The sequence below is a fragment of the Anthonomus grandis genome, chromosome 19 (assembly GCF_022605725.1).
Source record: "Anthonomus grandis grandis chromosome 19, icAntGran1.3, whole genome shotgun sequence".
Lineage (NCBI taxonomy): Eukaryota > Metazoa > Arthropoda > Insecta > Coleoptera > Curculionidae > Anthonomus > Anthonomus grandis.
In genome coordinates this window covers 2,363,580-2,389,805 of record NC_065564.1, presented here as the reverse complement: position 1 = coordinate 2,389,805, position 26,226 = coordinate 2,363,580, and the positions used below count along the sequence as shown (strand labels likewise).

Genomic DNA, 26,226 nt, shown 5'->3' with positions numbered 1-26,226 from the left:
AAAGCTCTTGACTTTTTTTTTATAATAATATACCTGCATAAACCAATAAGCAGTTTTTAGGTATAAAATTGCTCGACTTGCAAACGAGTGCTAATTTTATTTATCCGTCTTGGACACCCTATTTGGGACCTATTAAGTTTTTTTTATATTAATGTACATACTTGAAAAAAGGCAATAGGCAGTTTTTAGGTATAAAATTCCTCATCTTGCATAAGAGTGCTAATTTTGTTTTGGTGCCCGTCTTGCACACCCGATTTGGAACCTATTGACTTTTTATTTATAGTAATGTATCTGCAAAAACCAATAAGCAGTTTTTAGGTATAAAATTCCTCGACTTGCAAACGAGTGCTAATTTTACTTATCCCTCTTGGACACCCGATTTGGGACCTATTAACTTTTTTTTTAAATATAAATGTACCTGCAAAAACCAATAAGCAGTTTTTAGGTATAAAATTCCTCATCTTGCAAACGAGTGCTAATTTTATTTTGGTGCCCGTCTTGCACACCCGATTTGAAACCTATTGACTTTTTATTTATAATGTACCTGAAAAAACCAATAGGCAGTTTTTAGGTATAAAATTCCTCGACTTGCAAACGAGTGCTAATTTTACTTATCCCTCTTGGACACCCGATTTGGGACCTATTAACTTTTTTTTTAAATATTAATGTACCTGCAAAAACCAATAAGCAGTTTTTAGGTATAAAATTCCTCATCTTGCAAACGAGTGCTAATTTTATTTTGGTGCCCGTCTTGCACACCCGATTTGAAACCTATTGACTTTTTATTTATAATGTACCTGAAAAAACCAATAGGCAGTTTTTAGGTACAAACTTTCTCGTCTTGCAAACGAGTGCTAATTTTATTTTGGTGCCCATCTTGCACACCCGATTTGAAACCTATTGACTTTTTATTTATAATGTACCTGAAAAAACCAATAGGCAGTTTTTAGGTACAAACTTCCTCGTCTTGCAAACGAGTGCTAATTTTATTTTGGTGGCCGTCTTGCACACCCGATTTGGAACCTATTGACTTTTTATTTATAATAATGTACCTGCAAAAACCAATAAGCAGTTTTTAGGTATAAAATTGCTCGACTTGCAAACGAGTGCTAATTTTACTTATGCCTCTTGGACACCTGATTTGGAACCTATTAACTTTTTTTATATTAATGTACCTGAAAAAAGGGATAATTCTTTGACTTGCAAACGAGTGCTAATTTTATTTATCCCTCGTGGACACCTGATTTGGAACCTACTGACATTTTTTCTATATTAATGTACTTGAAAAAACAAGACAGCCAGTTTTTAGGTATAAACTTTCTTGTCTTGAGTGCTAATATAATAAATGGGTTCTAAGGAAACGACTTTAAAGGATGGGGGGGGGGGATAATAAAACAAAATGGCGGTTACAACATTAATTTATCAACAGCATCATAATTATTATTTTGTTTTTATAGTATAAGATACTTCCACCATAAAAGATTAAAATAAAAAAAAATACATTAGTGATTAATGTAATCAATCGTACGATCAATAGTAACATAATATATATATAGGACGTAACTGTAATAGCGCATGTGCAACATGACCTTTATTTATTTATTTATTTTATATATATAATTTTTTGCAAAATGGTTGCCTAAAATAAATGACTGTGGCGGCAAACATTATTAAAATAAAAGTTAAAATTAATCAAACACTTACACAGCCTAAGTAAAACGTTATATTGCGTTATAAGAACATTTTTTTTTTAATTTAATAAGACAAGTGACATTTAAAACAACGGTTAAACGAAGAAGAGTAAGTAAGTCCTAAATGTAGTACAATTTTGTGATAAAAAAAGACACTTCATGAAGGAGAATTTATCACAGAACGTATAAATAATAGAATCAAGCGCAGTAAATATATAAATAAATATATATATGTATAATATATAATTGTATATAGACCACTTTTCCTAATTAATCGTTCTAGCGTGGCGACATTTTGAAAACAAATGCCGCAAAGGAAAAAATAAACAAAACATAGTTATTATTATTATTATTAATAATATTATAAATAATATACAGGGTGGCCTCCCCATAAAATCGTCGGATGGTTTTCGCACGGGACCACCCTGTATATATAGCGTTATATAACATTATATACCGATCACACACAGCATGATTACTTTTAAGAGAGATGACGACATTTTCGATTTTGTTTTTTTTTTTTTGAAGAAAAACCGTTTAAGGGGGGTCGGTTCGTTTAAGGGGGGCGAGGGCGGTTTTTATTTTTAATTAAAAAAAAATTAAATGTTTTGTGTGAGCAGTGTATGCAAATGTCTGTACACTGCTCATACGTTAACTGTTTAATGCATTTGCCGTGAAAGTGAAAGAAGTTAAGTGAAAAGAAAGGAAGAAATAATGAATAAGATGGCAAAAGATATATACACTGTCCTAAAGAAGGTAGATGACTGACGTGAAGAGAAAATTATTTTCGAGTTCAAAAAATTTCAGGTGAGCAGTGTATTTTTTGTACACTACTCACATCTTGAAATATTTAATAATTTAAAATAATGAAATGTACACTAGTACCAAAAATCATCACGTAAAGGCCGACAAATTAAAAGAATTATTAAATGAAGTGGTAAAAGATACACTACCCTGAAAAAGGTAGATGCTGACGTAACGAAAACATTATTTCAGTCAGGCTCAAAAACTACCTGTTTTCGTGTGAGCAGTCTGTAATTTTTTATACACTGCTCATAATTTGAAATATTTAAAAAATTACACGTAGATCATCAGTCTATTAGTGCAGATTAAAAAAAAATAAATATTAAATGACGTGCAACAAAATATATACAGTAGACTAAAGAGGGTAGACGCTGATGTAATGAAAACATCATTATTCCTGTGCTCAAAAATTATCTGATTTTTTGTGAGAAGTATATAATTTTTTTTGTACACTGCTCACACCATGAAATATAAAAATAATGACCTATAGACCATAACTCGTATTTCCTTTAACGGTTAGGACAAATTAAACAAGGAGATAATATAATAAATGACGTGGCGAAAAAAATACACTGCCTGTGCAAAAAAAAAAGAATTCCCCAAAACAGGGAATACGAAATTTAGTACACTGCTCACAGGTAAATGTGTTTAAGAGAAATGTATAGTATCTAACAAGGACTCACTAGTCATTTTTTTTTTAATTTCCAGTGGTATGGTAAATTAAAAAATAAATAAATAAAATACAAGCATTTAAAAATAAATAATGAAATATTCGATCAGATTTTGTGTGAGCAGTGTATGCAAATGTCTGTACACTGCTCATACGTTAACTGTTTAATGCATTTGCCGTCCATAGTTCTTATTTTCTTGAAGTGAAAAGAAAGGAATAAATAATGAATAAAGTGGCAAAAGATACACTGTCCTAAAGAAGGTAGATGACTGACGTGAAGAGAAAATTATTTTCGAGTTCAAAAAATTTCAGGTGAGCAGTGTATTTTTTGTACACTACTCACATCTTGAAATATTTAATTTAAAATAATGAAATGTACAGTAGTAAAAAAAATCATCACGTAAAGGCCGTCAGTCATACTTCGTTGAAGTGTTAGGGCAGAATAAATAATATACACCTTAAGTCAAATTAAAAAATAAATAATCAAAGATTCAATCTGATTTTGTGTGAGCAGTGTATAATTTTTTTGTACACCGCTCACACTAGGAAATATAGTGACAAATTAAAAGAATTATTAAATGAAGAGGTAAAAGATACACTGCCCTGAAAAAGATAGATGCTGACGTAACGAAAACATTATTGTCAGGCTCAAAAACTACCTTTTTCGTGTGAGCAGTCTGTAATTTTTTATACACTGCTCATACTTTGAAATGTTTAAAAAATGACACGTAGACCATCAGTCTATTAGTGCAGATTAAAAAAATAAATATTAAATGACGTGCAAAAAAATATATACAGTACACTAAAGAAGGTAGACGCTGATGTAATGAAAACATCATTATTCCTGTGCTCAAAAATTATCTGATTTTTTGTGAGAAGTATATAATTTTTTTTTGTACACTGCTCACACCATGAAATATAAAAATAATGACCTATAGACCATAACTCGTATTTCCTTTAACGGTTAGGACAAATTAAACAAGGAGATAATATAATAAATGACGTGGCGAAAAAATACACTGCCGTATACAAAATTTCCTACACTGCTTACAGACAAACGTTACTACTGTTCAACAAACAAAAACACGTACTATCCAAAGCTCTAATTTCCTTAATGTAAAGGTAAATTAATGACGCAGCAAAAGGTATATACACTGCCCTACACTGGTAGATGCTGACGTGAATGCAACATTATTAGCGAGTTCAAAAATTCACACCTGAACTATTTAATTTAGATTAACGAAATATGTATTTACAAAACGCAGAAATAATAAATGAATTGTCGAAAGAAATACACTGCCTGTGCAAAAAAAAGAATTCCCCAAAACAGAGACTACGAAATTTAGTACACTGCTCACAGGTAAATGTGTTTAAGAGAAATGTATAGTATCTAACAAGGACTTACTAGCCATTTTTTTAAAATTTCCAGTGTTATGGTAAATTAAAATATAAATAATCAAAGATTCGATCTGATTTTGTGTGAGCAGTGTATGCAAATGTCTGTACACTGCTCAAACGTTAACTGTTTAATGCATTACCGTCCATAGTTCTTATTTTCTTGAAGTGAAAAGAAAGCAATAAATAATGAATAAGATGGCAAAAGATATATACACTGTCCTAAAGAAGGTATATGACTTGACGTGAAGAGAAAATTATTTTCGAGTTCAAAAAATGTCCGATTTCAGGTGAGCAGTGTAATATTTTTTTTTGTACACTACTCACCTCTTGAAATATTTAATAATTTAAAATAATGAAATGTACACTAGTAACAAAAATCATCACGTAAAGGCCGTCAGTCTTACTTCGTTGAAGTGTTAGGGCAGAATAAATAATATACACCTTAAGTCAAATTAAAAAATAAATAATCAAAGATTCAATCTGATTTTCTGTGAGCAGTGTATAATTTTTTTTGTACACCGCTCACACTATGAAATATAGTGACAAATTAAAAGAATTATTAAATGAAGTGGTAAATGATACACTACCCCGAAAAAGGTAGATGCTGACGTAACGAAAACATTATTTCACTCAGGCTCAAAAACTACCTGTTTTCGTGTGAGCAGTCTGTATTTTTGTATACACTGCTTTAAAAAATTACACGTAGACCATCAGTCTATTAGTGCAGATTAAAAAAAAATATATTAAATGACGTGCAAAAAAATATATACAGTACACTAAAAAAGGTAAACGCTGATGTAATGAAAACATCATTATTCTTGGGCTCAAAAATTATCTGATTTTTTTGAAGTGTATGATTTTTTTTCTACACTGCTCACACCATGAAATATGAAAATAATGACCTATAGACCATAACTCGTATTTCCTTCAACGGTTAGGACAAATTAAACAAGGAGATAATATAATAAATGACGTGGCGAAAAAATACACTGCGGTATACAAAATTTCCTACACTGCTTACAGACATATATACACTGCCCTACACTGGTAGACTTCTAGACTGGTAGACCCTACACTGCTGACGTGAATAAAACATTATTCGCAAGTTTAAAAATTCACACCTGAACTATTTAATTAAGATTAAAGAAATGTGTATTTACAAAACGAAGAAATAAATAAATGTGGCGAAAAAAATACACTACCTGTGCAAAAAAAAAAAAATTCCCCAAAATAGAGAATAAGAAATTTAGTACACTGCTCACAGGTAAATGTGTTTAAGAGAAATGTATAGTATCTAACAAGGACTCACTATTTTTAAAAAATTTCCATAGTGTTATGGTAAATTGCAAAAAATATACAGCTGTCCTAAAAGATCTTGACGTTATTTTGTGCGAGCAGTGTATTGCAAATTAAAATTAAATACACTGCTGACAAATTGAAAACCTCGCCTTTGTCCCCCCTCTGGATTACCCCCCAGAAAGAATATGTGTTCCCATAAAACTGGAATAACGCGTATTGCCGAATTCACGAAAATTATGAACTTCATCCCTGCATCAGCGCGGCCGGCGCCCTTATTATGAATAAAGTACCGTGCCGACCGACCTAGTTTCATTTTTAAAAAAATATCGTAACCCGATCTCACCGTCGGGTTTCGTTCACGTCAACGAAATTCAACTAAAAAATTATTCAAAGAGAAAAACGAAAAAATTATTCATCACATTGTTTTGGTAGTTTTTTTTTCTTTTTTCTTGAGTTTTTTTTGGTAAAAAATAGGAGTTTTCTGGTTCTAAGTAGTGGTCAAAAAATATAGTTTTATCCTCCACCTTCCTCCCTCCGAGGAAGGGGTTTACTTGGGAGAATCCTCGCCGCTCCACTCCTCCAGCTCCTCCTGCAGCCTGCGCTCCAACTCACGAATATCGTTAGCAATATCCTGCTCGTAACTAGCGTCATCTACAGGTTTCGGCTGATAATGCCCGTTCCTGTTCGCCTGCGTTAAAGAGTGGACGATTTTGTTCTGAAAACACCGTCACTTGAGACCTTTTGAACCCCACCAATGACTTTCATCGGTAATTTCCCGTTTCCAGGTTAAAAAGGTTAAGAGGAAACGTGATAATTAACTTAACCAGCATGATCTTTAAACCAAGTTAATCTGGGAGATGTGAAATGTGGATGAAAGATTCTTTCCAGGGCCACACAAAAGCATTTTTTAACGGCAGGGACAAAATGACCTACCTGAAGTCTTGATCTAAGTACCACAGATTTTTTGCTACACCAATGATGAAAAGCGCAATTTGGTACAAATTTTATACAGGTAGGGGGAACAACCACCAGCATATTTTGGTTACAGATGCACCCCAACCCCAAAGTAAAATTTGAAACGATACCTACCACCCTTTTTGTGATAGATACACCCTTTGTAATAAATCCGTTGCCAAAAATAATCAAGTACTCTACGCTGAACTGTTTTTCCTTGTTCGTTACCGATCAATATCCAATTTAAGTCAAGTGTGTCAGATTGTACTTCACAGTCAAAAGTAACAATAATTTTTACAAATAAATTAACAATAATTAGTTTTAATGCAGTATGTTGGAATGCAGGTTTCAGGTCGTACCAGAAAGTAGATGTTTGGGCCTAGTTTTAGAAAACATTGTGTTAGTTTACAGTATGGCTTTAAGAATTGAAATAATTACAACTGTTGAAGAAATAGAAAATCAGTTGGATATTCATGGGAGGTAGGAACCTAAGCAAAGATTTATTACGTTTTCAACAAGATGGAGATCCACCTCACTATGTTCTTCCTGTGAGACAATTTTCACATTAATGCGCTTGCAGATTAGTGGATTGGGAGAAAAAGTCCAATGAAATGGCCGGCGAGATCACCAGATTTAACACCCCTCGACTTTTTCTCTGGGGGTCAACTAGAGTTTATTTTATTTAACTTTTTTTTCCTTTGTATAAAATTTAGGAAAAATTCTTCTGCATGTGAATATTATTCCAAAAGATCTTTAATTTAAAATATCACAAAAGGAGTGGTGCCATTTAAAATTTGGGGCCCAAGGAGTGACTTACCCTAGAACCAAAATATGGTGGTTGAAATTCTCCCTATCTGTATAACATTTGTACCAAATTGCGCTTTTCTAACTTTTTTAGTTTCAGAGATATTTGCATGGAAAGTTTTCAAAATTGACACGCTGTATAAAAATATTATTATATGAAAAACAAGCAGCAATTAGAGGATCACCTGAAAACAATAACCTACCTGAAGGCTTCACCTAACTACCACAGATTTTTTGCTAAATCAATGATTATTAAATAAAAAACAAGCAGCAATTAAAGTATCAACTAAAAAACGTGACAACAATGACCTACCTGAATTCTTGATCTAAGTACCACAGATTTTTTGCTACACCAATATTTATTATATGACAAATATATTATACCAAATTGTATCAATATTATTATATGAAAAACAAGCAGCAATTAAAGTATCAACTAAAAAACGTGAAAACAATGACCTACCTGAACTCTTGATCTAAGTACCACAGATTTTTTGCTACACCAATATTTATTATATGACAAATATATTATACCAAATTATGTCAATATTATTATATGAAAAATAAGCACCAATTATAATATCAACTAAAAAACATGAAAACAATGACCTACCTGAACTCTTGATCTAAGTACCACAGATTTTTTGCTACACCAATATTTATTATATGACAAATATATTATACCAAATTATGTCAATATTATTATATGAAAAATAAGCACCAATTATAATATCAACTAAAAAACATGAAAACAATGACCTACCTGAACTCTTGATCTAAGTACCACAGATTTTTTGCTACACCAATATTTATTATATGACAAATATATTATACCAAATTGTATCAATATTATTATATGAAAAACAAGCAGCAATTAAAGTATCAACTGAAAAACGTGAAAACAATGACCTACCTGAACTCTTGATCTAAGTACCACAGATTTTTTGCTACACCAACATTTATTATATGACAAATATATTATACCAAATTGTATCAATATTATTATATGAAAAACAAGCAGCAATTAAAGTATCAACTGAAAAACGTGAAAACAATGACCTACCTGAACTCTTGATCTAAGTACCACGGATTTTTTGCTACACCAATGATAATTATATGAAAAACAAGCACCAATTAAAGTATGAACCAAAAACCGTGACAACAATGACCTACCTAAACTCCTGATCTAAGTACCACATATTTTTTTGCTACACCAATGATTATTTATCATATGAAGAAAAACAAGCACCAATTAAAGGATCAACTGAAAGACATGACAAAAATTACTTACCTGAACAGATTACATAAGAAAACGAAGTGCCGAAATCAATGAACTTACCAAACAAGCCTCCTTCTGCTTCTCCTGGATCCCTTGCTCGATCAGCTGCAGTTCCTTGGTGAGCCTCTCGCTCTCGCTGAGGGACGTGACCCCCTGCGAGGCCAACTTCAAGTTATTCAATTGCTTCTCCAGATTCCGGAGCTGAATCTGGACCCTCTGCGACTCTGCCAGTAAATCTTTCGTGGGATTCGCAGAGGGATCTTGCAGTCGCGAGTGGTACATCATCGGATGAGAGGCTGCTGCGAACAACGAGACATTGGTCAAGTTAAAAAAACAAATCCCCCTAGGACTCTCTCACCGTAAGTGACGTAGCCGTCACCGATCCCGGCCGCCCCTGACGGCACCACTATGGCATGTCCCGAGGGACCCTGATGATGATGATGGTAGTTGTTGTTAATAAACCACGAAGTCACGGGACTTCCGGAGCCCAAAGGTCTCCTGCCCAATCCGTTTCCGTTGTCCCTGAACCCGGACGGTACCCCGTTATTATGCGGATCCTGGATGCTCTTTTGCATCCTGGATATCGGGCCGTATTTACTGATGGCCGGACAATCGTACGGCACGTAATCGTCGTCTGCGGCCAATATGGAATCGGACCGTACGAAAGTCGGCCCCGAGGTGATTTGTCCGGACAGAAAATTGTACGGGGACGAGGGACTGTCCGGGTCGTGTAGGGACTCTTGACGAGCCAAAGTGCACGCGGTATTGGAGATTTCGGTGGCGGCACTTTTGCCCACCACCTTTTCCAGTTGGGTGAGCACCTCCCGTTTCAGTTGATGCAACTCGGCCAACGATTTCGTTTGAGTCCTCGAAGGCTTCTGAGGCGAAACGTTTTGGTGTTTGATGATCTGAAAGCGAACGGTGCTTAAATCGGGCGAGCTGGCGGGCCACTGACAACTCACCATGTGATCCCACCCGGTTCTCCTTACGGATTCTTGCTGAAGAGGCCCAAATTCCGGTTGGGGGGGCATGGCGGGATAAACCTGAGCCCCGTTGGCTAAGACAACGTTGGAAGTCATCACTTCTTGAGAGGCGAAACCAGGGAATACCGGAGGTGGCGTGGGGAATTGTTGCTGATTTTGTACGTACGAAGGATTATACGGGGGATTGAAGGGGATGTTAACGGGAATCGGGACGAACTCTTCGGAAGGTAGAGGTGCGGCAGGCACGATTTTATCGATAATCACGGGGGACTCGATGCGGTGCTGATCCTGCTTATTGTTTCTGTTGCAGTTTTTCCGATTTTTCGCTCGGTACTTTTCCAGTTCCTCGTTCGAGTGGGCGAAGGTGCAGTTGGTGCCGCGGGGGCAGCTGCCCCTCAAAGTCAAATCCCTGCACATGCTTATTTTGTATTTGGCGTGTTGCGAGTGCGAGTTGTCTTGCACCCGTCTGCTGCCGTGCTGCTGAATGAACTCGACCAAACCTAATTGAACCAATTGTTTGAATGAAAACGACCTCGTGAACCCTCGCGCGATGACCTCCTCACCTGTGACCACTTGCTTCACAGCCTCCAAACACTCCGTGCACTCCCTCCAAGTGGGCGGGCTGGACTCGGGACTGGGATCGATCCCCGCCAACAATTCCAAGGGATCCCGCAGGACCGACAACTTGCCGGGATCCCCTGTGCGCTGTAACGCGATCACCAACTCCTGCACCGACTGCGCAAACGACTGGGGAGTCTGCAATTTATCGATGATCGATTGCATATGGGACTTGTGCGCAGTATCTCCGTAAAGTAGGGCGCTCCATTGGTCGGGAGCGATCCGAAGACCGGCCTCCGTCGCTATTTGGACGATCTGCGCGTCGTGTTCTCTGCGTAACGCGTCGTAAGTGCGAAATTCCTCTTTGAGTTGCATCAGCGAGGAGTCGGCCTCTCGTTTCGAGACCTGAAGAGTAAACGAGGGGGTGTCTTAGGATGATTTGCGCGTTTTTCGAGGCAGCAACTTACTTTGAAGCAAGACGCCCTATAAAGGAGTTGTACAACGTGACCTATGCTAGTTTTCGAGGCTTGGGGGAAATGAGGTTCTAGCCTCTGGACCACGAACATGACCAACACTTTTCTGGAGAGGGCCGAACCGTCCTCCAGAGCCAATAGTACTAGTTTTAGTACTTCTTCTTGCATGGCTAAAAGGGTTTTGTGCAGTAATATAACCAAAAGTTTCGAGATTTTTCGCATAGGGTTAAACAAGGTGACCAAACTATATAATTAAGTGTACAATGAACAGTTCCACACAAAAGACAGGTTTACCTTCATATATTTAAACAAAAATACCTGGAAAATTTATTTAATTATAATATAAGTATTATCCGGTTTCCTCCTTATAATGCAAGTCAATGTGTACAAAAGATTAATGAGAACTTGACTAAATATTTAAATAAGATAGAAGCACACACACTCATAGGTTCTAATACAATAGAAAAACCATTTTTTTCAATTTAATTTTACTACTTTACATATAAATAACAGTGTTCTTCCTCAATCAGCATCAGCAAAGAATCATGGTCTAATTTTTGATGGGGTCTTAAACTTTCAAGTACATGTTTTGTCAAATTAATGCTTGTGGAGGTTCTTGTTTGATCACAGCATACATTACTGCAACATTGTTTTTTACAATTTACAATTGTCTAGGTACCCTAAATATCTTTCAGATTATTTTACAGCAAGACTACAGATTTCAAATACTGCATAGAACTGAAGGTTTTAAGAACTAATTTAACTATTACGATGTATTCTTGTTTAATTCTGAATTATACAACTTAATAAGGGCATGCTCTCTTTCCACTTTTAACAGGAAATTCAAGAGTTTTCGGTTAGATTCATGTATCAATCAATCACTTTTATAAGAAAAAAATTAAATTCAAAAAGGAGGAACAAATAGAGGTAGCCTCTCTAAGAGCTCAAAACAATCAATTTTATTATTGCAAAGTTTATATAAAAATATCTGACTAGAGAGAATAGTATTTTGCTTTAGTGACAAATAGTTGAATCTATTCAGCAGGTACTCCTGTTCCACACCTCTTACTGGATATACTCCGTCCAACTTAACAGAAAGTAACTTCTGCGCTGTACATACGCCAGTCTGTTAACATGAACATCACAGATGGGGAACCACAACATAGAGCCATACATTAATTTAGACTTTACTAATGAATTATACAATACAGTCAAGCTGGATATATTCTTAAATTGAGAAGTGGACCTTACTATAAACCCGAGGGATTTTAAGGCTGAACCAGTGACCTGTGCTACAAGCTGGTTGAATATGAGCCTCTTATCTACTTCAATGCCCAAATCCTTCACTAAAGAACAGTCTTGCAACTGAGAACCACTCAATATATATGGGTATAAAATCTCTTCATGAAGAATGGAAATTGTCATTTTTTTACATTTGTCACAGTTTAGGGGTAGTTGTTTCTTTCACACCATTCAAAGACCCTATTCATGTCCTCTTGCAGCTTCAGGCAGTCCAGCATAGTACGAATGATACGAAACAACTTCAGATTATCAGCGAATAAAAGACAGAAGCTCTCCATACAATCAACTAAATCATTAATAAATAGATCGAACAGCATTGGGGCGAGGTTACTGCCTTGGGGCGCACCACTCGAAGCCACGTAATACTCAGACCCAAAACCATTAAATTCAACATACTGAAGCCTGCCAGTCAGATATGAGCAGAAGAACTTCACCAGACAAGGATGAAATCCAGCCAAAGCCAGCTTCCGTGCCAGCAAACCGTGATCCAGCCGATCAAAAGCCTTCGAGAAGTCTGTGTACAGTACATCCAACTGGCTTTTCTGATTTATAACTAGATATGCTGTTTCCAAGAAACAAGCCATATTAGTGACAGTAGATCTTTTCTGAAAGAAACCATGCTGCTTTTCTGTAATTATGTGCTTAATTTGAGGAGACAGTTTATCGTGCACACATATCTCAAAGGCCTTCGAAAAATTAGAGAGAATTGACACCGGTCTGTAGTTCTCTATTCTGCCATGGTCGCCACTCTTAAACACTGGACATATTTTAGCCTTTTTCCACTCTTCCGGAAATGTATTGGTCTTGAGTGATAAGTTAAAGATTTGTAAGAGTGGTACAGCCAGGGCCGATGCACAGTCACGCAAAAGAAATGAAGGTATTTGGTCAGGACCCGCAGTTTCTTTGTTTTTTAACTTCTGTAAAGCTTTTCTTACATCTGCCTCAACAAAAGATTGGACCAAAATGTTGTCTGGACTATATGTATCAGATTCTTTGGGCTGAGCAATAGAGGACTCAACATAAACACTCCTGACAAAATCAGAAAAAGCATTTACAATACTTTTAGGACCCACAACAGTGGTATCTTTATAGCTCATAGAACCTGGAATGCGAGAGTTGTTTCGTTTAAAGTGAATGAACCTCCAGAATTGCTTTGGATCACTCCGAATAGCTGACTCACTCCTGAATATATACTCATGATAAGCAAGATTCATTTTTGTTTTTACTACCCTCCTAGCAGCTCTAAAATCCTCATAAGCAGCAGAGCACCGTGTATGAAGCCATCTCCTATGTAGCCTAGACTTTAATTTTAATAATTTCCTAATTTCATGAGTGTACCACACAGGATATGAGTATTTACTATTAGAGGGTCGAAAACGAGGAACAGCTAGACAAAAAATTTCATGGATTTTGTCATAAAAGGTTTTAACTGCCTCATTAACATCTGACTGGATGCGTATAAAAGTCCAATCCACATCAGAGATAAGCTGGTAAAGATAAGGAAAGTTAGCCCTCCGAAAATTATACTTAGGACTCTCATTGTTGGAGGGGAAATCTGTAACACTCTCGAATTTGACAAGATTCAACGAGATATTAATAGCAGGGTGATATGCATCCTCAGTGACAAGGGGTTGGTCGTCCCTATCCACAGAACACTGGAAGTTGGAGAGAACTAGATCAAGCAAATTATTGTCGCAGTTAAGGGCATTGTTAAATTGAGAGAGATTCAAAAACGCCATAAAATCCCTTAGGCCAGCAAGTTTAGTTTATAATTATCCTGTATAAACCTCATATTAAAATCCCCCAACAACAAAATATTTTGGTTCTGAATTGCCCTAAAAGAGGAAAGATAATCAAAGAGAGACAAGTAATTTTCTAAAGGCGAGTTTGGTGGTATATATATAACAAAAATATAACCACTTGTCTTGTTTACAGACACCCTGCAACCCACAATATGGATATTGATGGTAGTAAGTCCTTCAAATCTACCCTGACAGATGCCAAGTCATGTCTAACAGCAATTAGATATCTATGTGGGGCCAAGCCTCGTGACTCATGTCGCCCGCTTTTCGTAAGTCATAATATTTTAACCCTGTGTTGTATCTTTATTTTGGAAACAGTTTGCTTAGTTTTTAGAAAATATAAACAGGAACTCCACTTAGGAAGCCACTATAATACGCGACAAAATTATTTGTTGAGGCTACCCATTCCTCATTTTGAACTTGTCGTCCGTAGCTCTAATATCATATATGGAGATAGAAAGCTGTTTAATAAACTTCCATTAGAAATAAGACAACTTATGACTGAAAAAAGCCTACGTACAAGGACGAAAATATTTCTTGCTAGTAAAGCCTACTATAGTTTAAGTGAATTTTTTAATGATTAGCATTTAAGTATTTTTCAAAGTTTTGAAATAATTTTATTTTAAATTAGTTTCTCGTTTTTATTCCTTTAATGTACAGTCTATTGGCTTTGTCTACAACTTCTATGTTTATGTTGACGATCAAGCATTTTTGAGTTTGAGATATTTTTGACGTTTTAGAATAGGCTGAATACCAATTATTAGGTTGTTCACATTATGGGACGTCCACGTTATTGAGACTTTACTGTATTTGCATAAGACCATAGTGAGAAAAACCTCCAATAAGTCACAGTATTTGGGTGGTACATTAAAAGGTTTAAAGTGTGCCTTACTTTTAATCCAATCTGCTGTCGAGTAGTAAGTACAAGTGAACTTGTAGGCAGGTTGTGTTCATATGAAAGGTGTAAAGATGGACTAAGATATTGGGCTGTAAGATGTTCATCTCATGAATTTAAGAAATGAGTCTCTTGTTAGCCACACGTATACACTCAAGGATTTACTAATAGAAAATGGTTATTATACCTATGAGGTATATTTTAATATATACCTTGCAAATCTACTGTTTTTAACCTTGTACTGTCTATAAACTGTCAATCTATTTGTGCTTGTACTTAAAAGTGCTATTATTGTCCTAAATTTTGTTATATATTTTTTATTTAATGATGTAAGCATTTTATTATGTATTAACACTATTAGAGATTGATTGATTGAACCAGTCGAGCAGTTTTCAATAGAAATAGGGAAGGAAAGGAGGGAATTTTATGAACAATAAACTGTGTGATATATACATTTTTCAAATAACACTGATGCATACTTACTATACCTAAGTAACTCTAAGTAATGAATTTAGCATTATTAGTAGCAAGTAGCATTGTATTGGAACTGCATACTAATACTTTATTTTTCAGGTAGCATGGAAGAACACTTTATGTGAATGTTATATTAAATTGTAAAATATTATTGCATAATAACATTTATTGATTTACTTACTTATATTGACTTACCAAATACAAATACTGAAATACAAATGGGACACGCTAGCTCCCGATTAGCTATGAGACATAACTTAAAATAACACCACAAAAACCAACAAAATATCAAATAAACAACTTCATACAAAAATACAACTCAACCTTAATATTATAATTAAATAAAAATGCCAGGGAGATCTTTATTTATACACAAATGGGGTCAAATCAGGTGACCTAACCAGCCAACCCAAACATTTACAAGCTATTAAATAAAATAACGACTTACCAGGTCCTAAAAACTGACATCCTCTGGCCCTCACAGCGGCCCATAAATTAGCCGATAACTGCTGTGGGTTCTGATGTTGCAAAATCAATTCGGTTACAGTGCGTTCGCCTAAAGAGCGAGCGGCCCTCATTGCCCTAGTTCTTCCCTCATCCTCCACCAACTGACAATTGATTAAAGTGACTAATTTCCTTTGCATAGGTCTGGATAAAATGCTCCCGCTGCCACTCTGATGTGGTTTCAAATAAAGTGCCAGTTCTTCTACATGAGTTTTACATTTAATATAATCAGGAAGGGCTTCCCTGGGTATTACGTTAGTGTCTGCGATACTGTCCGGTTTGGCATTGAGCCCCACCAGTTGCAGTAAGGCAGTGTTCACTGGTAAGTTTTCAATATCGATAGTGATGAGCGTTTGATCGAAAGGACACTGTTTCCGGTGCAAATTGGACAGGCAGCCCCTGCACACGGTGTGCCCGCACCCCAAACTGATGGGGCTACGCAGTTTGTCATCGAACGCGTTACAACAAACGGGACAGGAGAGAAACTCCGTCCATTGTGGGGCCTGTATTGGCATTTCTAAAATGTCGATTTTACCATGCAAATTAACCGGGAAAAAGCGGAGTTTTCGACGCGAAACTAATATGGGGGGCGAGGGTACTTACTTGAACTTTGCGTTTTCTAACGTTTTTCACATCATGAATGACTAATAACGGGCAATATTTTTGTTGTGAAATCGTTTTTCTGGAATTTTGGATCACGTCATGCCAACGTCACGTCACAGGACATGTGTCAACGTCAACGGAACTAACAGTGACCACCGAGAGATGGCGCTGAACGCTTTACCGATCGTAAGGTGCCTAGGACAAAAAAGGGACCGTTCTTAATTTGACAGTTGTGACAGATAAATCTCGTAACCCTATGACGTCACTTTTTTACATATTAATTTCATTATATTTCAAACGTATCGCTATGGAAATGTAAATGTTCTCATAGTTCTCGTACTATTTTGCTTTTATTTTATATTTTACATTGATTAGTTAAGTTTATTTAGGGTTCTACTTACGTTTAGTTGATTATTTTCACATTATAGCGTCTAGTTTTTAGTAGTTTATCCTGTTTGAGGCCAATTTAGGTTATTTTATTCTAAATGCTGCTAGTTTAAATTAAGCAAAATCAATGTAAATTATTCTAAGCGTTTCCAAACTGTTCTTGTCTTGACATGTAAAAGTCTATTCCTAGAGTACGTCGGTTCGAGAAGGAGTGTGTTCAAAGTAATTCAGTTAAAGGATTTCGGAAGATCATAAGCTCAACGTGGTTTCTAGGCACTTTTAACCATTTTTCTTATCAATTCCAGACAGTTGATCGTCAAAAAACACTCTCTTCTTCAGGTTTTCGGATGTTGGCAACTGTAACTTTTTTTGTAACATCTCGAAAAAGTTCTACTCAGTTTTTTCGAAACCAAGTCCGTAGGTTCCGCAACTATGATGTTCTTCTTCTTCGTCCCTCTTTTACCCAATATACCCTCCTTCCATTGTATTATAATTTGCAGTAGGGAGTATCGATCTTTATTTCTCATAACATAATTTTAATTAACATGATTCTAGATTTCTAGATTCTTTTTTCATTCTTCTCAGAACTTCTTTGTAATGTGAGCTGTCCATGGTCCTCTGTGCATTCTCCTATACAGCCACATCTCATACCGTCGTGGCTTTTTCTAATCGATAGTTTATTTCCTATTCATTTTTGATGATTCCAAGCTAGCAACATTGTTAAACACATTCAAATCGAATTCCGTCGACATATAAGTGATCTCCATTAACTCTCTTTCAAAAACCCTTGTCCAGTCTAACTGACAATCATTCACACTAAATAAACTTCATAAAACACCATTTTTTTAATATTTTCCACTTATTTACATGACAACAACAACAACCCTAAGACGGTCAACAAGGACAAGGACAGGGCGCCGGATAGCAAATGGGCGGCGGGCAAGGACAGCACTGCTTCTGATTGGTGGGGGGACAGCAAGCGACCGGTGGGGGGCACGGAATGGGCATCGGTACCGCCGGACATACCGGAACCACCCGTCCCACCGGGACACATGGCGGCGGCGAGGGAATAATCGGGGGCGGACACGGCGCTTGGGCGATAAGGGGTACACAGGGCGGAGGACAACATGGAGGACAACACGGTCCACATGGACCGCAAGGTCCACATGGGCCACAAGGTCCGCAAGGTCCACATGGAGGACAACCAGCACCCGAAGAGCCTCCGCCGCCATTTCCGCTGTCTCCGTTGCACGGAGCGCAGGTGGGCAAGCGAACGTAGGCAGGATAGCACTGGTACTCCTCCAGGTCCTTGTCCCGACCGTTGTACCCCTTTTTACCCAAGTGTTTGCCGTCGGCAAACTCCGAGGGGCCGCAAGTGGGGTCCGGTTTGGTCAAACATTCGGGAGAACCGTGGCACTCCGAGCGGGGACAATCGTCTTGCAAACCTACAGAATTATTTAAGAGGGTTATTCGTAATCTTTGAGCCTAAGCGTCCTTTATTCTACCGTTATGCTTCTCGCAATCGCAACCCACGTGCAAAATGCTCGCCCTGAGTTCGCGACTCTTGCTGCGAGGCTCTTTGGGGCCTTTTTTCGGTCTGCGATAGCACACCATCATCTGGGGCGGGTTACAGGGGACGCAGGGCTGCGGTTCCGGGTTCGGATTGCAAATGGGAACGCACGGGGGTGGCACCGGAGTGCACACCGGTAAAATGGGCGGCACGCAGATCGGTTGCGGGGGTGGCGATTGAATGGGAACCGAGGCGTTTGGGGGTGGACACGTGCCCGGGGTGCATCTCGGTGGACAACAACCGGGCGGGGGGCAACAGCCCGGTGGGGGACAGCAGCCTGGCGGAGAGCATGCTGGGGGGCAACAGCCTGCTGGGCTGCAAATAGGCAAACAAGCTTTCGGTAAGGGATCGTAAATTTCAATTACCGGACCAAGACAACTGTTTACTGACGGGCCACAGGGGGGACAGCAAGATGTGTCGCCGCCGCTCAGATTATCCACCAGACACTTGAGATCCTTCAGGAGGTTCTGCCGCTTCTGGCTCTTCTCTGGACAAACGAACGCCATGACTCTTTGGCAACTGATAATTTGGATGGAGATGTACGACTTGAATTTCGACAGTAAAATGCTCAAAAAAAGGGGGCAATTAGGACTGAAATTTTGAAGTTGAAGGTTTGACTTCAACTATTTTTGTTTTTGACTAGTTAGTGACGGGGTGGTCATGGCTACGAAGGTTTCACCTGGGGGAGGTACACCTGGACCCGAGCCCCACCTCGCGCGCCCACCATTTTACTCGTAAAATAAATTATGTATTTCATTTACGGTTTTCCATGTTGTTACAGTGGAAATTAACGTTAAATATGCATACTTAAACGTGATATGTTGAATTTATGATACAATGTCACGAACACGCGATCTAATATAATGATTGTATTATTATTATAGAGTAACCGTGGCGCGGTTCGCTTTTATTTAAAACAATGGAAAGGAGGCCCCACGGTTCCGGTGTGGGTTGGACTTCGACGCCCCCCGGAAGTACGCGGTCAAATTACGTTTAGGTCTAATTGCGCACCGTAAAAGGGGGTAAAAATGGCTCTTGACTCGCTTTCTTGGGCCTAAACAGCTTCTAGTACTATATTACATTAGCGCACTCTCGGATTAAGGTCTTCGGATGAAACCATTCAAACAGAGGGCACTTTGGGTTATTATGGCTTAGATCCCATGCTACACTGAGAAAACTACTTTCAGCCATAAATAACGTGGTTTCGTAGGTACAAATTGCATTTAACAAAAACGTATTAAAATGCAACGTGAATGTATTTTAGCGTGGCAATAAAAGCTGGTTTTTATAGCGAAGGCTTGGCAAGTTTATAATCCCCGTAGCCTCCTGCTTGGTACTTATCTCACATAATATAACAAATTATTTACATTGCATTTTAATGAAATTAAACACTTATAATGAAGGTCCGCGATGGTAATCGGGTACGGATAAGGCGTGTCGTGGCCGGCCAATATGGCTGTGAATCGCATTCCGTTGACGCTATTGATTTTTATGCGAGGCCTAACGCGACGCGACCGATTCGCTAAAAAAGTCGCATAGTTTTACGCCAAGATGGGACATCTTGCACCTTATAAGCGCTTCGGCAATGACCCTTTTTTTGGTCGACATGGTCCTTCGAGCCGGATTCTTCACAAAAACATTAGTATAACTCAAGAATTACCATAACACGTCAATTAAAAGAAGTATTTAAAAAAAAAAACGTTTCTAGTAATTAAACCGTTTTGGTGGTTAAATTTCAAAAAAAAATAACGCAACAAGTTTTTTTCGCTCGTCGCGTGTGGACGCGGTAGCGAGTAAAACGAAGAAAAAAGGAACGTTCTTAACACGACGGTGGTATTCCGGTATCCGCTAAGTGACATGGTATGATTGATGGCACCGCTTTGGGTACCACTGTTCCCGCTAATTAATAGTTGAAAAAATTGTTTATAGTGGACGTTTTTACACCCTTTTATGCCATCTGCGGCCTCCCTCCCTCCCCACGGTAGATCCTTATCGGGTTTAAATGTAAAATAACCCGCCATTAATTTGATATTTTAATATCATATAGATTTTACACCTATGCAGCGAGGCATGTCTCCAAAGCCGTTTTAACGGAAATGTTTTGTGACGAGGCGGATGTTTCTTTCAAAAAAATCATTTTAGTAGATAAGAAATATGTATCCTTTAATGTGGCTAAAAGTGGAATCGTGTCCAACGTAATCCGATGGTATCTTAACGGGAAGCATTGATTGAGATACGTTTTTCAGTGTAGGCCTCGTTGGACGTTAGTCGAATGAAGAAATATCGGAATATTACAAGAAAACCACGTGCAGCTGATGTGCTGAAAAAGCCAGTCCGCTGCCATAAAAAGCAAACAATGGCCATATCGCGGTCAAACGTCCATAAATCGAGGCGAATAAGGTGGCAACGTGAAATCAGCTGCCAGTTTTACGACCTTAAAACGCATAAAATTTTATTAATTAACGATATAATGATATTAATATTTGTAAACAAATAATTTCTGTCAGATGTTTCCTGTCTTAATTATTAAACGCGATATAATACGATACGTGGTGGCGCTAGAATACGATCGCTAAAAAAGTCTCAAGTTTACATCCTGTCGGGCTCTCTGTATCGTCCAAAAATGCGAATAATCAATTAGGCCCAAAGGGTTTCGGATCGATTTCAAACGGGATATCGTGTTGCATGAATATTTTCTCGTTGGCCTCCAAGACTTTACAGTACAATTTAGGCGTTAATTGTACAATACGTACAATACATCTGAAGGTTTAGCGAGCAATAACCCTGATGCCATATAGAGAGGATGTATGAGTTGCGCTACTAGATGGCGCGATATGTACTGTTCAATTTGGTAATTTTTGAAATAGGTAAATTTTACTTCACAGCCGGGTTAGAATATTTTTGTTTCAAAATCTTCTAATCAAAAAACAGCTAACATTCTACTCAGGTCATAAAAAAACTTGGTGTTTTTGTGGTCTATGGATATGAGGCGATTTTGCTGCTGGTTGCAGTTGAATCAATATCGACGAAAAAAATTTCAGGCAAAAAAATCCATGTTCGGAGGTACCCGCAAAATAAAAAATCTGAGATCTCGCATTTTTGGGGCCCATTTTTTGGGCTCAAAAACGAGGTCAGAAAGTGACCAATTTCCGAATTTTCAAAGTGCTTTCATTCCCTTATTTCTGATCAAATCCTGTTATAACCCGGTGTTTTCGTAATGTAGGTGGTCTAAAGAAGACGCTGGTATAGTTAGTTCGATTTCGAAAAAATTTAATTTTTGTGTGAAAAATTCGATACGGGGGGGTATACCCGAAAAATGAAAAATCCCAAACTTTGGACGTCGATATCTCGGCTTCTATAGGCACTATCTGGAAAATTCCAACGGTTTTGTCTTAGTTTCGCCCTTCTGAATCCAACGAGACCATCCACAAGTTCGTGGGTCTCATATTAGCTGAGATCTCGCATTTTTGGGGCCCATTTTTGGGCTCAAAAACGAGGTCAGAAAGTGACCAATTTCCGAATTTTTAAAGTGCTCTCATTCCCTTATTTTTGATCGAATCCTGTTATAACCCGGTGTTTTCGTAATGTAGGTGATCTAAAGAAGACGCTGGTATAGTTAGTTCGATTTCGAAAAAATTCAATTTTTGGTGAAAAATTCGATACGGGGGGGTATACCCGAAAAATGAAAAATCCCAAACTTTGGACGTCGATATCTCGGCTTCTATAGGCACTATCTGGAAAATTCCAACGGTTTTGTCTTAGTTTTGCCCTTCTGAATCCAACGAGACCATCCACAAGTTCGTGGGTCTCATATTAGCTGAGATCTCGCATTTTTAGGGCCCATTTTTGGGCTCAAAAACGAGGTCAGAAAGTGACCAATTTCCGAATTTTCAAAGTGCTCTCATTCCCTTATTTCTAATTGAATCCTGTTATAACCCGGTGTTTTCGTAATGTAGGTGATCTAAAGAAGACGCTGGTATAGTTAGTTCGATTTCGAAAAAAATTCAATTTTTGGTGAAAAATTCGATACGGGGGGGTATACCCGAAAAATGAAAAATTCCAAACTTTGGACGTCGATATCTCGGCTTCTATAGGCACTATCTGGAAAATTCCAACGGTTTTGTCTTAGTTTCGCCCTTCTGAATCCAACGAGACCATCCACAAGTTCGTGGGTCTCATATTAGCTGAGATCTCGCATTTTTAGGGCCCATTTTTAGGCTCAAAAACGAGGTCAGAAAGTGACCAATTTCCGAATTTTCAAAGTGCTCTCATTCCCTTATTTCTAATCGAATCCTGTTATAACCCGGTGTTTTCGTAATGTAGGTGATCTAAAGAAGACGCTGGTATAGTTAGTTCGATTTCGAAAAAATTTAATTTTTGGTGAAAAATTCGATACGGGGGGGTATACCCGAAAAATGAAAAATCCCAAACTTTGGACGTCGATATCTCGGCTTCTATAGGCACTATCTGGAAAATTCCAACGGTTTTGTCTTAGTTTCGCCCTTCTGAATCCAACGAGACCATCCACAAGTTCGTAGGTCTCATATTAGCTGAGATCTCGCATTTTTGGGGCCCATTTTTGGGCTCAAAAACGAGGTCAGAAAGTGACCAATTTCCGAATTTTCAAAGTGCTCTCATTCCCCTTATTTCTGATCGAATCCTGTTATAACCCGGTGTTTTCGTAATGTAGGTGATCTAAAGAAGACGCTGGTATAGTTAGTTCGATTTCGAAAAAATTCAATTTTTGGTGAAAAATTCGATACGGGGGGGGTATACCCGAAAAATGAAAAATCCCAAACTTTGGACGTCGATATCTCGGCTTCTATAGGCACTATCTGGAAAATTCCAACGGTTTTGTCTTAGTTTCGCCCTTCTCAATCCAACGAGACCATCCACAAGTTCGTGGGTCTCATATTAGCTGAGATCTCGCATTTTTAGGGCCCATTTTTGGGCTCAAAAACGAGGTCAGAAATGTGACCAATTTCCGAATTTTCAAAGTGCTCTCATTCCCTTATTTCTAATCGAATCCTGTTATAACCCCGGTGTTTTCGTAATGTAGGTGATCTAAAGAAGACGCTGGTATAGTTAGTTCGATTTCGAAAAAATTCAATTTTTGGTGAAAAATTCGATACGGGGGGGGTTATACCCGAAAAAATGAAAAATCCCAAACTTTGGACGTCCGATATCTCGGCTTCTATAGGCACTATCTGGAAAATTCCAACGGTTTTGTCTTAGTTTCGCCCTTCTGAATCCAACGAGACCATCCACAAGTTCGTGGGTCTCATATTAGCTGAGATCTCGCATTTTTAGGGCCCATTTTTGGGCTCAAAAACGGGGTCAGAAAGTGACCAATTTCCGAATTTTTAAAGTGCTCTCATTCCCTTATTTCTAATCGAATCCTGTTATAACCCGGTGTTTTCGTAATGTAGGTGATCTAAAGAAGACGCTGGTATAGTTAGTTCGATTTCGAAAAAATTTCAATTTTTTGGTGAAAAATTCGATACGGGGGGGGTATACCCGAAAAATGAAAAATCCCAAACTTTGGACGACGATATCTCGGCTTCTATAGGCACTATCTGGAAAATTCCAACGGTTTTGTCTTAGTTTCGCCCTTCTGAATCCAACGAGACCATCCACAAAGTTCGTGGGTCTCATATTAGCTGAGATCTCGCATTTTTAGGGCCCATTTTTTGGGGCTCAAAAACGAGGTCAGAAAGTGACCAATTTCCGAATTTTCAAAGTGCTCTCATTCCCTTATTTCTGATCGAATCCTGTTATAACCCGGTGTTTTCGTAATGTAGGTGATCTAAAGAGACGCTGGTATAGTTAGTTCGATTTCGAAAAAATTCAATTTTTGGTGAAAAATTCGATACGGGGGGGGTATACCCGAAAAATGAAAAATCCCAAACTTTGGACGTCGATATCTCGGCTTCTATAGGCACTATCTGGAAAATTCCAACGGTTTTGTCTTAGTTTCGCCCTTCTCAATCCAACGAGACTAAGATAAACGATAACGAGACTAAGATAAGACCGTTGGATCTTTTGAAGATAGTGCCTATAGAAGCCGAGATATCGACTTCCAAACTTTGGGTTTTTGGTGCACATATATGGAAACTAAAAATTTGTATCTCGGTTATTAAAAGGAGCTTCGACGTTGGGAATAGTCTCGTTGGATTCAGAACGACAAAACTAAGATAAAACCGTTGGATTTTTAAAGCTAGTACCTACAGAAGCCGAGATATCGACTTTGAAAGTTTAAGTTTTTGGAGCACACTATATGGAAACTAAAAATTTGTATCTCGGTTAATAAAGGAGCTACAACTTTGGGAATGGTCTCGTTGGATTCAAAACGACAAAACTATAGATAAAACCGTTGAATTTTTAAAGCCAGTACCTACAGAAGCCGAGATATCGAGTTTGAAAGTTTAAGGTTTTGGAGCACATATATGGAAATTAAAAATTTGTATCTCGGTTATTAAAGGAGCTTCGACGTTGGGAATAGTCTCGTTGGATTCAGAACGACAAAACTAAGACAAAACTGTTGGATCTTTAAAAGATAGTGCTTATAGAAGCCGAGATACAGACTTCCAAACTTTGGGTTTTTGGTGCACATATATGGAAACTAAAAATTTGTATCTCGGTTAATAAAGGAGCTACGACTTTGGGAATAGTCTCGTTGGATTCAGAACGACAAAACTAAGATAAAACCGTTGAATTTTTAAAGCCAGTACCTACAGAAGCCGAGATATCGACTTTGAAAGTTTAAGTTTTTGGAGCACATATATGGAAATTAAAAATTTGTATCTCGGTAATTAAAGGAGCTTCGACGTTGGGAATAGTCTCGTTGGATTCAGAATAACAAAACTAAGATAAAACCGTTGGATTTTTAAAGCTAGTACCTACAGAAGCCGAGATATCGACTTTGAAAGTTTAAGTTTTTGAAGCACATATATGGAAACTAAAAATTTGTATCTCGGTTATTAAAGGAGCTACGACTTTAAGAATGGTCTCGTTGGATTCAGAACGACAAAACTAAGATAAAACCGTTGGATTTTTGAAGATAGTGACTATAGAAGCCGAGATATCAACTTCCAAACTTTTGGTTTTTGGTGCACATATATGGAAACTAAAAATTTGTATCTCGGTTAATAAAGGAGCTACAACTTTGGGAATGGTCTCGTTGGATTCAAAACGACAAAACTAAGATAAAACCGTTGAATTTTTAAAGCCAGTACCTACAGAAGCCGAGATATCGACTTTGAAAGTTTAAGTTTTTGGAGCACATATATGGAAATTAAAAATTTGTATCTCGGTTATTAAAGGAGCTTCGACGTTGGGAATAGTCTCGTTGGATTCAGAACGACAAAACTAAGACAAAACTGTTGGATCTTTAAAGATAGTGCTTATAGAAGCCGAGATACAGACTTCCAAACTTTGGGTTTTTGGTGCACATATATGGAAACTAAAAATTTGTATCTCGGTTATTAAAGGAGCTTCGACGTTGGGAATAGTCTCGTTGGATTCAGAACGACAAAACTAAGACAAAACTGTTGGATCTTTAAAGATAGTGCTTATAGAAGCCGAGATACAGACTTCCAAACTTTGGGTTTTTGGTGCACATATATGGAAACTAAAAATTTGTATCTCGGTTAATAAAGGAGCTACGACTTTGGGAATAGTCTCGTTGGATTCAGAACGACAAAACTAAGATAAAACCGTTGAATTTTTAAAGCCAGTACCTACAGAAGCCGAGATATCGACTTTGAAAGTTTAAGT

At 37.7% G+C, this 26,226-nt stretch overlaps 2 protein-coding genes and 1 long non-coding RNA gene across 8 annotated transcripts; all 3 read right to left on the bottom strand.

The window, feature by feature from the left end:
• Positions 1 to 1,899: 1,899 nt before the first annotated feature.
• LOC126747691 (roquin-1) lies at positions 1,900 to 16,644 on the bottom strand. 5 transcript variants are annotated; one of them, XR_007664326.1, is made up of 8 exons: positions 16,494 to 16,644; positions 15,835 to 16,407; positions 10,908 to 11,083; positions 10,446 to 10,845; positions 9,258 to 10,382; positions 8,960 to 9,198; positions 5,466 to 6,577; positions 1,900 to 4,097 (listed from the first exon to the last, which is right to left on the bottom strand). XR_007664326.1 is itself a non-coding variant. In XM_050456486.1 (8 exons), exons 2-8 carry the CDS (start codon positions 16,403 to 16,405, stop codon positions 6,410 to 6,412), a joined length of 2,625 nt encoding a protein of 874 aa, XP_050312443.1. In that variant the 5' UTR covers positions 16,406 to 16,407; positions 16,494 to 16,644; the 3' UTR covers positions 1,900 to 6,409. The 5 variants fall into 5 exon arrangements, 3 of the variants coding, with proteins under 3 accessions (XP_050312443.1, XP_050312444.1, XP_050312442.1); XR_007664327.1 differs by having other exon boundaries at positions 1,900 to 2,979; XM_050456486.1 differs by having other exon boundaries at positions 1,900 to 6,577; positions 9,258 to 9,807; positions 9,862 to 10,382.
• Positions 7,136 to 8,953, bottom strand: LOC126747693 (uncharacterized). The gene is made up of 2 exons (XR_007664328.1): positions 8,684 to 8,953; positions 7,136 to 8,533 (listed from the first exon to the last, which is right to left on the bottom strand). It is a non-coding gene; the product is annotated as an uncharacterized LOC126747693 (long non-coding RNA).
• A 1,066-nt stretch (positions 16,645 to 17,710) lies between the features above and the next one.
• LOC126747521 (keratin-associated protein 5-5-like) lies at positions 17,711 to 19,099 on the bottom strand. 2 transcript variants are annotated; one of them, XM_050456210.1, is made up of 3 exons: positions 18,841 to 19,099; positions 18,386 to 18,765; positions 17,711 to 18,325 (listed from the first exon to the last, which is right to left on the bottom strand). In XM_050456210.1, exons 1-3 carry the CDS (start codon positions 18,954 to 18,956, stop codon positions 17,775 to 17,777), a joined length of 1,047 nt encoding a protein of 348 aa, XP_050312167.1. In that variant the 5' UTR covers positions 18,957 to 19,099; the 3' UTR covers positions 17,711 to 17,774. The 2 variants fall into 2 exon arrangements, with proteins under 2 accessions (XP_050312167.1, XP_050312166.1); XM_050456209.1 differs by having other exon boundaries at positions 18,386 to 19,099.
• Positions 19,100 to 26,226: the final 7,127 nt, after the last annotated feature.